The sequence below is a fragment of the Maylandia zebra genome, linkage group LG11, assembly GCF_041146795.1.
Source record: "Maylandia zebra isolate NMK-2024a linkage group LG11, Mzebra_GT3a, whole genome shotgun sequence".
Taxonomy (NCBI): domain Eukaryota; kingdom Metazoa; phylum Chordata; class Actinopteri; order Cichliformes; family Cichlidae; genus Maylandia; species Maylandia zebra.
Window position 1 is genome coordinate 7793072 of NC_135177.1, and position 14687 is coordinate 7807758.

General features: G+C 42.7%; 1 protein-coding gene across 1 annotated transcript; it reads right to left on the reverse strand.

Moving 5' to 3' along the window:
• Positions 1 to 760: 760 nt before the first annotated feature.
• Positions 761 to 14585, reverse strand: pop1 (POP1 homolog, ribonuclease P/MRP subunit). Its single transcript, XM_014411611.4, has 16 exons — positions 14471 to 14585; positions 14145 to 14274; positions 11914 to 12063; positions 11374 to 11549; positions 10981 to 11241; positions 10789 to 10876; positions 10452 to 10630; positions 10054 to 10316; positions 9839 to 9932; positions 9639 to 9747; positions 9419 to 9538; positions 8439 to 8560; positions 8136 to 8327; positions 3042 to 3196; positions 2177 to 2392; positions 761 to 1528 (listed from the first exon to the last, which is right to left on the reverse strand). The coding sequence occupies exons 2-16, from the start codon at positions 14269 to 14271 to the stop codon at positions 832 to 834; spliced, it is 2949 nt and encodes a 982-aa protein (XP_014267097.3). The 5' UTR covers positions 14272 to 14274; positions 14471 to 14585; the 3' UTR covers positions 761 to 831.
• Positions 14586 to 14687: the final 102 nt, after the last annotated feature.

Sequence of the window (14687 nt, forward strand, 5' to 3'; positions counted from 1 at the left end):
ATAAGTGCACTACTGCCCTCTAATGGTGGGGGAGGGACTCCCAAGAAGACTAGCCAGCCCAGTTTGTACCATGTTGATCTGACATGGCCTAATTTTAAAATGGGGAGAGAAAAAAAAAAAAAAAAAGTGCTTCAGGAGCCATGTTTTTAAAATCTTCTGTCACAATAAAGTGGCTCGCACCGAGGCATCGCTCCGAAAATCTGTTACCAATAAAAGCAATAATGTTCACCTCGAACTACATACTAAACTTTAATGTTGCCAAGCAACTATGCTCTTATCTTCCACCTACATATTATGGGATGTGCAGGAAACTGCTTTTCCTGCCAGTGTGACTATAAAAAGAATGAATGTTAAAGCATCAGTTGTTCTGAGCACTTATGTTGATTGTAGGTTAATGGCTGTGGTTTCCCACAACAGCAGTTCTGTTCAGTATAGTTCGCCTATTTCATAGCATATACTCAAAACCTCTTCAATGCAATGGAAGCTGCAAACACCCTCTTAAACACAAAGTCTGTAACATAACTCATCAAATCCATTCATTCAGGAAACCCAAACTTAAAGTTTTAATCTTTCTGAGACAAACCAAGGCTCTCATTCATTTACAGTATTCAACCGATTCTTTTACAGATTATTGATTTAACTAAGTAAAACAAAAGGTAAAGATGTATCTCAGAGTATACTATACTCAGTCAATTAGTTGCTTGTTGTGATGCCATGCAAGTCAATAAATCTTCAGTCAAGGCACACAGATTCCATCAAATCACTGAACAAATGAAACATCAAACAATTTACTGAACTCTTGGCATTAACTTGCATAGACTAAAACAGACCTCAGACCTCTATGTTGATCTTAGCAAAGCGGTAGTGCAAGGAGGTGGGGTTCCGAAGCAGCAGCTTTCCTTTGTGTTCGCTTGTCTGATTGAGGAGGGTATTAAGGAGCCCAGCAACGCTCACAAATCCAAGAGCCTCCCCGCAGCCTGCAGACATGGAGAAGTCACCCTGAGTGACCCAGCCCACGGTCACCCGGGAGCAGTGAGAGGCAACACTGGGCAGAGGATCCGGCCACAGCCCTAGGACGAGGTCTGAGGAAGACTCAGAGAAGGATTTAGGGTCTTTGGATGCGTTGGTGTCTAAGTCAGAAGCAAAGATGAGGTCTGCCTTCTTGCCATCAGGCTTATCAGGAGTTACAGAGGGTGTTGCAGCCTTCTTAGGGTCCTTTTTTCTGCGTTTAATTCTGCCTTTAAAGTGGTCTCTGTGTGGTGGCTCCTGAGGACCGCCAGTTCCTTGTCGATTTCCTAGCGCCTTTAGGTCATCTGGAGTTGGCACGCATAACATGGCATGGTACTCCGGTTTGCCCTTTGACGGCAGCGACACATGCACCCACACCAGACTCATCGCATGTGCTGACAGGAACGACGTCACAGCTTCACAGCTGATAGGCGGTAGCTCGCCAACACGGCATGGCCTCTGACCTTTGGATGTTGTGGGTCTGCACCAGGCAGAAAGCAGCTTCAAAGCCTTTCTGTTCCTAGGAAGCAAAAAAGAAATTTGTTTAAAAAGCCCCATTTAAATCAGGTGATTAATACTAAAAGGAAAAGTAGCATTTTCATTGGCCCCATTAGCCATCCTCATAGACCAAATTTTGTTGGAGAACATTTTTAATGCCTAATGTTGAAAACAAAAAGGGAGCCAATGGACGGTGAAAATCAATCCAATTTTTTTCCCATAAAGTCAGTCATTACTCAAAGCTTATGTGATGGTTTTATGAGGATAGATGCTACTTTTCCCCTCCACTAATCACAGTGATGTATTGCAGCAATTTAAGGCTGGATGTACTTTGGGTATTCTCATCGGGGACATTATGATGAAAGGGGGGTAAGACTGGAGAAGCAGCATGCATCAAAGCTGTCAAAAGCAGCGATTGTGTCTCTTAATAAAAAATACAAAGAGGAGGAAAGAGATGATTGGAGTCCACGGCCTCCCAAAAACACAGCACATTAATCTCAAGGGACTCTAAAAAGTCTGCTGCATTAATATTTCTAAAAGTGCGATTTAGACGTGTGTGATAAAGGCACTTTGGGAGCACCAGTGCGTGTATGTTAGTGTACACGTCAGTACTGATAAAAGTTTATCTTCACTCTAAGAAAAGAACACCACAAACGTTTAAAACATGTACCTCAGTACAGTGAATCGGCTCGGAGGTTTTGTTATGCTGATCGCCTGTTGTGATGTCCTCTCCTCGGTCACAGCGTCAGCCTGCGCTGTGGTTCGTGTCTGGGTGCCTCCTTCCCGCACGATGATCTCCCACTCCTCTGCCAGCTGTTGCCAAGGGCAACAGAAAGGAGCCACACAGCCATGCTTAATGTAATTGGTCCTCTTGGCGGGTGGATGCCTACGGAGAGGTCAAAAGGGCAAACCTTGTGAAAACAATGGGCAACCTTGCCAATTTATGCAAGACATCACAAGTGTCGAGCAGTGGATAGAAGGGGACAAGCGACTTTATTAGCATCTCATCTGCATGGCGACAGAGATCCGCATTATGAAAATTAACTGGGTCACATCTTTGGAGTGCTTCCTCTTATCAAAACCTCTAATCTACTGCTGATCTCACCACTCAGGCTGTAGATTATGAAGATTATTACCCCCGTTTATGACTTTACACTAAAAACAGAACACGGCGAAGAGTTTTTAGTTCCAATAAAGTCTCATTATCACCTCAGCTAATGTTTATGTAACTAAAAATATTTTACCATCACATTTGAAAGATTGCTTTTAACGTTGCCAGCAGTTAATTAAAACAAATTGGAGAAACATATCCAACATGTATAAACGACTTTGAGATTCTGGGCAAGTTCTTAAGATTCTGTTTTCTGTCTGCAGGCTGACATAGTAGTTAGACGCCAGAATAATATTACAAGATACACAAAAGCTTTGGCAGGACAAAACGTCCCCACTGAAAACGGACCTCACCATGTTTGATAAAAATTAATCACACACTGCATTAATATTTTTCTTCCTTCCCTACTCAGTATCCAGCTGACCTTTTAAACTTGTTCAGCAGCTCGGCCTCCTGCTCCTCCTGAAAACGCATGCCTGCGGGGCAGTCTGGATAATCACGGGGAAAGTGAGGCGCTGCTTTGTTTTGAGAGTGTTTCAGACTCATATTGAGTCCACCTATGCGAACTCCTCTGTACACCTGCAGGAGGGAGAAACGACACAGAAGAGATGGATTTTTAGCCGACTTCAGAGGTAAAGCAAATCTGAGGGCTTCAGTCAATTCAACTTTATTTATATAGCACAACAGTCACCTCAAGATGCTTCATTTTGTAAGGTAAAGGCCCTACAGTATTATAGCATATCTTACCAACATCACTCTACATTTTCAATAAAATGAGGAAGCAAATATAAAGTGAAAGCCTGAGAATCTCTGATATCACCATCTGGCTTATTTGCAACCAGTCTAGGTGATCCAGCCTTAAGCAGTTGGGTAGTAGGTTATCAGATGAAGGTGGTGTTATCGACATGTCAAGTGTGCTTCCTTTCATGCAGTTTAGGTTATTTGGGGGGGTTAAACCAAGAAAAAGATACATTGTTACATTTTTCATCTGCAAACCAACAGACAAACAAGAAAAAGAAGAAGTGACCATTATTAAATGTTTCTGCTTCTAATGTGCACATGTATGTTCTGTGGAGTCAGGATTCAAGGAAAAACAACTGATTATTAACTCTCAGAGCTTACAGTCCACAACAACTTGATGGCAAACAAGTAAAGTGGAAATATAGTTACCAAGTGACCCTTTATTGTATTTTTTTTTTTTTTAACAGGCTAATTATAAGATCATTTCTTGAACAGCTGACAAGCAGATGTATTTTTCTATTCTATAGTTTTTTGATTTTATCATACACAAAGGGGGAAATGGTCATTTGATCTCCTGCAGAAACTGTAAGTTAGTTTAATTACAAAGAAATTAACAGCCTTTATTTTCATGGAGAGAGTTGGAACATGAACCAAAATCCAGAGGAAATAAATTACAAAAGTTATGCACCGTTTTACTGATTTACGAGTGAAATCGATGTGAAGTAAAACAGAACTTGCTTACTAGGTTTGCACTCATCTTTACAGCAGCTCTAAATGCTTTACATTTCTTGGCTGATTCTTGGTAACTCAAAGCATACGCTCCCTCCACAGACTTCATATTGAGGATTGAGAACTGGTTAGCTGTGATCTTAATGAGCTTCTTTTTTAGCCACGTTTGGGTAATGGTCATGCTGGAAGACCCATCCTTTAGCCGTTTTCATCCATGATTTTTAAGCCAGAATTCTGGATCAAATACCATTTCACTCAATGACATGTAAATCAATTTATAACATATGTAATGCATTTATTCTTGATTTTTGGTTGATCTCCCTCCATTAAAATTAAACTTCCATAAAAACTGCTAGTACCTAGAAGACACAACTATGGTATCAATTTTAGATCCTATGTGGCCTTGTTGTCAAGTTACCACATTCACAAGATTGTCAGAAAACTTGACCTCTGAACTTGAGGTCAAGATGAGCCATATTCGAACTTGTCCAAGATTTTAATGGTATCAATTTATCGGATCCACACTGGCCACGGCGCAGGGTGATGACAAAATCCCATAAGTGTTTTTCAGCTGTGGAGGAACAGCAAAGAGAGCAAAGCTACAAATTCAGTATGGGATCAAATAATCATTCCCCCCACTGTATCTGCTTTTGCCCCACTCAGGGTTCATACACATTTTTCAGGGTCAAATTCAAGCACTTTTTATACTGGCGCCACCGGGCCCTCTGACCACCACCAGTAGGCAACGGGTGAAATGTCTTGCCCAAGGACACAACGACCGAGACTGTCCAAGCCGGGACTCGAATCGGCAACCTTCCGATTACAAGGCTAACTCGTGAGCCACGATCGTCCAGTGGGGACATTTCATTTTCGAGCAGGAAGCTCCCCCTTTTTGTTATACCCTTTAGATCAGGGGGCGGCTCTTTAGTCCTTATAGTGCGGCTCCGCGTGGTTTGGGAAAATAAATTAATATTTAGCTGAAGTGTATTTTATTTATGTTAGTTCTTTTTTTTTTTTAAACTTGTAGTTCTAAATTGGAAGATTATTGTGATTTTGCAATATACAAATAAAATTATATTTTGTTATTTTTTCATAGCTCAAAGTAAGCGTCACACTCGCGGAAGCCGGTGTACCCGGTGAAACGCCGTGCATTTATCGAGACTTTCAACCCCAGATAGGCCAATTATGGATCTTCGGCTCTTTGGGTCTTAAAGGTTGCTGACCCCTGCTTTAGATGAACAGAGTTTTTTAATTAAATACATATTCTTTAATAAATGTTCTCTTTTATAAAAAGTAGGATAATTTAAAATAACTTTTATTATAGCTCTATTGCATAGAAAAAAAAACTGTCTTGTTTTCTGTTGTCTGTTATATAATATTAGGGATGTTTGTGACAATTAATTTCATAATCGGCTGGACTAACCAATAGTCCACAACTAGGAAACACTGAAATTTTAAGTTAAGTTTGAAAACAGTTTAAAAAACAGTTTTAAAAAAATACCCCATTCCAAAATGTCTTGTGACAATCTCATTGGCTTAGGGAGTGATGATTAGGGGTGGGTATCGTTTAGGTTTTATCCGATACCGGTGCCAAACCGGTATTTTTGAAACGGTGCCGGTGCTTAAACGGTGCTCAAACCGGTGCTTAAAGAATGGAGAACACAAACTTTGTCCAAAAACCTCTCATGTTTAACTGTTTTCCACTTTTTCTTTGGTCATTTTAGCCTTTTTGGCCAGGGTGAAGGGAGTATCTGCCATCAAACAAGAAGACAGCCGTATGTAGCTATGATGATGTTTGCTAGTTCACCTTACATGCATTAACGTAATAACGTGGTTAGCCTACTCAACGTAAATTACACACGAACAACATTAAGCTACTCACGCAGAGAAGAACGGCTGCTGCTTCACAGCTGATTGATTTTGGGGGATGTTGCAAACTCCAGGTCTGATAACAGGCAACCCACGCGCAGTAGATGTGCACGGTGTGAGGTCTCGCAGCAAGCTATCAAACACGGCGCATTTCTCAGCTTTTAAAAAACCCCGCTATGCGTCGCCAGGTGTTTCATCGGATTTGAGGTGTTACCTCCTTTGCACAGTATCACAGTATCAGCTTAAAGCACTTGTTGCAGGCTGCTGAGTTTGCATCTTTTGCTATGAAGTACAGCCAGACTTTTGACCGCTTCGCCTTGGGCATTTTTAATCTGTAGCTCTGCTCTAAAAGAACGTACATACCTGGGCCCGCCTATTATCCTCGGAAACGTAAAATGATTGGCTAGAATCTAAAGTGTATCACAGCTCAGGAAAAAAAAGCACCAAAATAAAGCACCGAAATGTGCGCTGCTTTTCGGTCTGGTTACTACCGTTTATGACAGAACCGGACACCGGTACCCATCCCTAGTGATGATGTCATAGGGAGATCTTAAGAATCTTAGGTCCTTTGATGCGTTTCCTTATGTAGGGGGTGAGAAACAGCAAGTTTTAGTTCGTTTTAGCAGCATCTGTGTTTGCAGCCTACAAACGTTCACCACAGAAACAAAGTCATCGTATTGAAACTCGAACATGTTTCCAAGAAAAAAAAACAAAAAACAACCAATTCAAAAAGATTACGCCGCCTCTCCTTCCTGGCGTGGCCGGCCAATTTCCCCAAATGGCGTGTCATCCTTCCAAAGGGCGTTAGAGGAGAGTAGGAAAGAAAACTACCTTCTCCAGAAAAAAATGCAACAAATTGAAGAAGAGAAACTTCAACTGGAGAACAAGTGTAGATGAATGGAAGCCCAAAATAAAGAGCTGGAAGACAGACAACAGCGCCAGCCGGACATAAAAATTATTAATGAGGGCTGGGGAATCAAGTTTGCTCAAACCCGAGAGCAGATTGTGCACCTCATTAAAGAAAACAGACAAAAGAGTGCAGAACTAAAAGAAATGACCAACCAGCTCAAAGACAATAAAACGATGACTGATAAGATACAGTCTAAAACTGCAAGAGTTTTGTAATCAGCTGGAGGATAAAGCAACTAAAGTGGAAGAAGAAAAGGACAAACTGGAGAAACGCTGCTCACAGATGCAGCAAAGGATCGAGCAAAATGCGAGAAACAACTCAGAGCTCGTTAAGGTGATTTTGGTGGAATATAATAACTTGAAGCGTGAAAACACTCAAATGCAGGCACAAAAAGAACAACAAGACAAAATACATGAAGACCTGCAGCTCACGCTCCAAGAAATCCAGAAAAGAAACGAGCAGTTAGAAGACAAGCACAAAGAAGTGCAACAGAGAAATGCAGACATGCACAAGGACAAGCTGATACAGGAGGCAACATCCAAACAACTCCAAGACAAGCTTGAAGAACAACAAGCAACATTAGAAGAGGTGGAACAAAGATGTGAGAGACTTGAAAAGCAAAACACAGAAACAATTGATGAGTTGAGAAATCTCATCCTGGAGAAAAAAAGCGCTCGTGGAAAAGTGCCTGAAAAAAAAGAAAAAATGGTTCCACTTGTTCCGGAGGAGAGACGCTACTGCTTCCTCACCTGATGTAGCCTCGTCTTGCTCCACCTCTGTTAACCCCCCCAACCAGTCCCAGCAGTTGACTGTCCACTCCTGGTTCCTGCCCGTTTAAAGGCAGTTTTTCCTCCCCACTGTCGCCAAGTGCTTGCTCAGAGGGGATTGTTGGGGTTTTCTCTCCTCTACCTTGTTTCTTCATTTACTTGCTTGTTTAACTTTTTTTTCAACTTATCTAAATAATAAACCATTTGAATTTATCCTTTGAGTATTTTTCATCTCATCTTTACAGAATTTTTCCAAAACATTTTCAAACATTCAGATCTGTCTTTTATTTTCTTCTTGAAACCTCCACTGTAACAAGAAATAAACCACACCACAGTGCACTGTGAAGCAAACTAAAACTCACTATATGAGTTCACAGTACATCAACCCAACAACACAGTAAATAAGTAAACGTGGCAGCATTCGATTTAACCAAACCAAGTAGTGTGAAAGCATCCAAACCACTCCAAGGAAAAGTAAAAAAAATACTCCAAAACGTATTACCAGTGGGATCCAGAAGGCCATCCCCCAGCCTTTGGGAAGCAACAGGTCCCATCCAGCACCCCACGAGCTCATCTCATGCCCAACCTGCTTGCCCGGCTGCTCAACAAGGAGAATGGGGACACGACCCTGCAGGGGAGTTGGGCTCAGCCTGGAGCCTGGCACCAGCACCTCACTCCTCATACGGTTCAGCTCCTGCAGGCGGTAACAGAAAGTGTAACAAGTAAGAGCCACATGTGCTCTTTCAGGAATGGAGAGGCTAACGCACGATACGACGACAATGCTAGTGGCGGGAGAATAAGCTACCTGCTCAGATATCTTGTTATCGGTGACATTGTCTCGCACAGACTGTTCCCAAATGAAACTCTGACAGCAAGGCTCTGGTACTCCCTCCAACATCAGCTTCCGCCTCTTCTCTTCGTCCACCTCTGGAAGGTGACTTAGTTCAGATGCTAGACATCAAATATGCATTTTCTATAATAACTCAGTACTCCTACTGTAAAGCAGGATGAGGCAAAGAAAAATAGTACTGAGCAATATTACCCAGATATCACAGCAAACCTGTTTGTCAGAGCTCCACCCACATGAACAATAAAAGGTTCCCAATTTACACTTATTACAGCCTCATGATGCTGCGAAGCCATTAAGGCTGAGGGAAAATATAAAGGCATAAATTTATTAGCCAAGCAGTTCTATTTTTAATTGTAGAATTTTCCTGTTTATTCATATGTTCACATATTTTTTGTTGCTTTTCCCTCACAGTCTGAAATATGCCTGATGATCAACTTCCTACTGAAATTTGATAAAAGAAAAACTAGAAACTAACAGCTTGATATAAGACATTGAATATCAAGTATAATAATTATGTTAAGATAACAAAAGAGACTTTTATTCTATTTTTCCATTTATGCAATGAGAATGGATCATGAATATGGTACATCTGATTTAAATCACTAAAAGGCCCTTTTAAAAACAGACCTCTTTCAAGCATCTTCTCATAAGTCAGCTGTTGTCAGTCACTAAGGGTGTGTTTCGAGTACAGGGTTCTGCCAGGATTCGAACCTGGAACATCTGCATGGCGAAGCAGAGGCTCCCCAGAGCACAGAACCAGATGTGTACTCACTGAAACAACCTCAGGACCAGAAACAACAGACTGACTCTCTGCTATGTCAGATTTTGCGGCAGGAGAGAAGCAACAGTGTCGATATACTGTGAGATGTACAAGTACTCGACTTTAAAACCCCTTTCCCCTCCTCCACCGTCATATCTGGTATATCTGATTTTACCTTGTGCCTGCTTTACACAAGGCAAAGCTTTAACTCTCTTTCTTGGTAAAGTGAGCCTCGGGTCATCCACAGTCAGACCCAGCACCGTGCCTGAGGGGAGCTCGGCGGTCGAATAGATGCCTATGTGAACGACAGTCAGGGTGAGACAGAAAAGCCTGGACACACAATCAACTAGCAAAATAAGTAATCAGGGATTTTAAAAAGTAGAGGAAAAACAAACCTTTCAGGATGTTAAAGATATCAGCTTGTTGTTGATGCAGAGTCATCTTGGCCTCATCTGAGCAGTGCTGAGGCCACCAGAGGGAGCACGTCTGGGATTTCGGCACTTCCTTGTTTACAAAAAACAAATTCAAGCATGAAGTGTAAATGAAAAACGCCTTTTGGGAACAATTCAAGTTAATAACATAGTACAGTTCTTACATCACAGCCTGTAGCAGCTTCTAAAGTGTCTACCAACACCGAATGGGACTGTGGTCCAATCAGCCGATAGCGTACAATCTCCATTGTGAGATCGCTGCACGCACACACACAAAGAATAAAGTGAATGAAACAATCATCAACATCTACAGTAAAATCCAATCTCCTAAATAAACGTTCAATCAAACGCTTCGGTTTGTTCCTGAAATGACACAAACTTTATAACTATTCCATTTGAGCTGGACCTCCAGCTCACTGGGGTGGAGCGTAATCTTGTTCCATCACCCAGGATCTTCTTTGCAGGGGGTCCAGTGGCATCTTTACAGCTACGCTTTCTCTTGGTTCCAGGTACCGGCTTGGCCTCAGGTGTGTTTTCAGGCTCTGACTCTGCCTCCAAGGTGGGATTAACCTCTACTGGTGCAGCCGGAGGTAATACAGCCTCACAACACTGACACACAGTTTGTAATTCAGGCAGAAGATCCTGGAAGGAGGATACCGTATATGGAATTAACAGTCCTGCTGGAGTCATTTGTAAATGTAATAATATCAAGTAAAAATTCAAAAGGCCAACCATAAAAATAATTTACAACCAGCAGACCTCTAAAACCAGTCACACCTGCTTAAGAGTGGGATGAGCCCAGATCCACAGCTGCCTGTGCACTGAGCCCTGTGTGCGGGGTCTCCAGAGGAAGGTGACGGGCCCCAGGGGCTGTGAGGGGTACCGTCCAGCTCTGTACACCATGACACTGCCCTGTCTCCTTCCTGACAGACACAGTGCTGCAGCAAACGTAGGGCCTAGAAAAGAAAAGAAAAGGCATATAACTACACTACTTAAACTAAATGTGTAAGTTAGCAGGAGTTGCTGATAAAAACCCGTCTGGTTCTTTTGCCATCAGAACTATTGTCTGAAGGCAAAGAGAGAAGCCCAACGGAAAACCTCAATTATTTCTTACCTGCTTCCTTGCTGGTCAGCTGTGAAAGAGCAGCTAGAAGCTTGTCTTCGTCCCCCTGCAGCTCTATGCAGCAGTAATAAGAGAGATCCTGAGCAGAGATAATGCAAAATGTAAGCTGATGTTCCAGACAGCGACATTACAGTACGTAAAAACAAATTATTCACAGAGTCTGTGTGAACAGCAGGTGGTTACCTGTAGGAGGCAGTGGCTGCTCATTGCTCTGTAGCAAGCCCGGTAGCATTTGTATGTGGGCCTATCCCCGAGGCAGTAACCCCACTTTTTAACCATGTGGAAGCGCTTGGCGTGCCAAATGTGCGTTTCTAGCCAAATGTTCTTCCGCTGACGGCGATTGAACTCCAGCAGCAGGTTTCCGTGACGCCGCCGGGCCTTGCGGCTCTTGCTCTTTGCTTGCTCCTTCTTCTTTTTGGAGCCAGCCTGGAGGCCCTTCTCCCGCTGACAGAGGAAGGACAAGTGAGTGGACATGTCCCAGGTACTCAGAGTGGAGGACTTTGTATATAAAACAAGGGTATGGAGGTGTTTGTGAGACATTCAAGTGCTGAAAATAAAATACGTCCAGAAATTTACCATTCTGTTGGCCACCTCTCTCAGTCTGTGAGGAAGCCGCTTGGTGTTGTGGCTCATGGCTCGTCTCCTCATGTGTTTGGGCAGAGCTTCAAACACACGGCTGCTGCTTGTGGTCTTTCTGACAGCTTTCAACATGGCGCTCACCTCTGCAGCCCTGGCCCTTGCAAAAGCTCCAGCTGAGTGAGGAAGGTAAAGATGGAGATGGAAGTCATTCACTGGACGGTCTCTGTTCATGAATACCTTTACAATTCATTTCTTTCATGACTGTCTATGCTCTGAATTAAACTTAATATGTAAAAAATGGGGATAGGTTAATTGGATAATCCAAATTGTCACTAGGTGTGAATGTGCGAGTAAATGTGAGTGTGAATGGTTGTCTGTCCCTGTGTGTTGGCCCTGCGACAGACTGGCGACCTGTCCAGGGTGTACCCTGCCTCTCGCCCTATGACAGCTGGGATAGGCTCCAGCGCCCCCCGCGACCCTGAAAAGGAGAAGCGGAAGCGAATGGATGGATGGATGTAAAAAATGTTGAAATTTTACCAGTGACGTATTTGGGCATCTCCTTAGTGTAGCCACCACCATCTTTATGATGTCCACGGACCCATCCGCTCTGGTGGGGAGTTTTCTTCTGCCTTTCTGTAGAGGGGTGCACCTCCGAAAGACCACCTTTGAGAGGATCAGCATTTTTTCCTGTCGGGGTCAAACAAAAGTGAGAGTGAGTCAAGTGTGGTCTGCCTCTACAAATGCGTGAAAACTCGCCCAACTTAATAAGGCATCTAACATCTTTGTCCTCTTGTTTATTCTGTTTTCACATGAATCTCATCATAGAAACAACCTTAATAAGAAGGGATTCCTCCCTTGGAAAAAATATGTTCCCTATATTCACTGTATGAACAACACATGACAGAGGAAGATGAGGAACTAGAAAGACAAAAATTTGGAGGGCACTTAAAAAAAGTTTTAAAGAAAAAAAAAAAAAATCATAAGAACCAAGTGACAGACAGTCCATAGGGAAGACTCACAAAATCTTGAGATACTCCTACCAGAGGTGCAACAAAACAAAGCAACAGTAATAATTTTCTCGAAGGTCTCTTACACATGAAATAAATTCTTGCATAAAGTTATTAATGTCAATTGGAAAAAGCTATGTTAAACAGGAGGTGCTAGACCTGAACTCAGGTTATTTCACTATAAATGCTCTGATTTGTCCCAAATTAAATGTGACCATGGACAAGGGGGTCCTCTAGATGCCCGAAATGCCCTCTAGATGTCCTTTGGACAGAGGCGGTGCCTTACGACACCAACTGTCTGCCATCCATAATCCAGTTTTGAGATCCCTTTCCAGACGCCCTAACGCCCACTCACATCCTTGGTCATCTGACCTCAGTAAGTCACATGACAGGGTGGGGCTAGTTTTCACAGTGGGTTCACCCAAAACCTTGGCTGATTGTGACCCACACCCGTTTTCACACCTTGGCTCATGTGATTACGTAAAGGATTAATAGGGGGTCCATGACCCTCTTGGGGGGGGGGGCACTCCCATAGGGCTTAAAATCTGGGACTCTCCACCATTTGACCCTAGAACTGAAAAAGCTTCTCAGATGAAACGTCTTCAAGAAACTTAAAGAAGTCCAGACGCTTTTCTTTCCAGGCTCCTTAGACTATGATGAGCTGGATGATTGAGAACCTTCACAGACAGATGCAGTCCTATAAATGCATACATGTACATAAGTACTCAAAGCCTTTGCTCAGGACTTTGTTGAAGCACCTTTGGCTGCAATTACAGCCTCAAGTCTTTTTGAGTTTAAGCTCTGCACACCTATTTTTGGGCAGTTTCTCTTATTCTTTTTTGCAGACCCCCAAGCTCCATCAGGCTGGATGGGGATCAGTTATGTTTGTTATCTTGGATGTGTGCTTAGGGTTGTTGTCCTGTTGGAAGATGAACCTTCATCCCAGTCTGAGGCCCAGAGCGCTCTGGAGCAGGTCAGCATAAAGGATGTCTCTGTACACTGCTGCACATGTACAAACATCCCCCAGCATGATGCTGCCACCACCATGCTCCACTGTCGGGATGGTACTGGCCAGGTGATGAGTGGTGAATTTACCACAGGTGGGCTCCAATCAGCTATGAAAACAGTCGATCAGTTGAAACAGGATGCACTTGAACTTGACTCTGTGTGTCATGGCAAAGGCTGTGAATACTCATCTACAAGTTATACCTTTGTTTTTAGTAGATTTGCAAGAATTTCAAGCAAGCTGTTTCACTTTGTCATTATCAGAGATGTCATGTACAATTTAGTCCATTTTGGAATAAGGCACAACTAACATGTTTTCATGAGTCTTCCATGACAACACATGGAACAAGTGACACACTGTGAATACTTTCTGGACGCACTGCATGGCAAGTAGCAGAAATATCAGATATGACATATATCCATTTACTTAGACAGGAAGAATGTTCTGTTGTGTTTGATATTTAATGTATAGCTATATCAGATACAGTCATGTATGACCTTATCTTTCAAGTATGTATGATACAGTCCAAGGAGAGCAAAACTGTTCAGTTCACCTTGGCTTTATTCTGCTTATGTGGTTCATATTATCTGCCGATTTAACTATTTTGGCAGTAAATTTTTATACAAGAATCCATTTCATACGTGGAAGAAAACACATGTGTGCTTTGTTCTGCATTACTGTAGGGGACTCGCTGGCCGTTCTTCCAGTTTAATATGTAATAGGCTACGTGAAATAACCAGGGAAGGCAAGAGTACCGGTGCCAGGGGCGTCTGCTCCATTCTGTGTGCTGCTCTCCACGTTAGATGAAGAAGATGGATACTGCACACTGGCGGGCTGATTTCTCATCTTCTTCTCCCGCATTTTGACTTTAGCCGCAGACATTTTCTGTAAGATACAATAAGACGCTTGAGACCTCGCTATGTGAGCACCTTCTAACCCAAACAGTTGAATGCTGAGCTAAAACGCAGGCTTGCTAGCAACGTTACCTGGCGTAAAGTTGGGGAGTTGTTTTAACTAACAAAACCAAAGCAAAAACATTTCTATACCAAACGTACAGAGGAATTACACTTCATAAGGTTACCTCAAGGTTCCCCAGTGTGATGTGTGTCAGAAACGCTGTTCCAGCTGCAGGGACCCTCTAGTTTTACGTTTAGCAACCATGTGAGGTTTCCTCACGCTGGTGCTGGTCTTGTTTGCTTCCGGATATGACGTGTTCAGGGGGCTTTGTAGAGTATTCGCGCGTCAACAAAAAAATCCAATAAAAACCAAGGTACGTTTTCGTAAGATTATGTGATATG

Bases quoted from the DNA above. Each gene is read 5' to 3' on its own strand.
- pop1 (XM_014411611.4), bottom strand. From the start codon at position 14,271: ATGTCTGCGGCTAAAGTCAAAATGCGGGAGAAGAAGATGAGAAATCAG. The intron at 8,328-8,438 runs GTAGCTTATTCT...TACCGCCTGCAG, and splicing joins ATAACAAGATATCTGAGCAG to GAGCTGAACCGTATGAGGAG. The intron at 3,197-8,135 runs GTAATACGTTTT...TCCCTCCTGCAG, and splicing joins TGGCCTTCTGGATCCCACTG to GTGTACAGAGGAGTTCGCAT.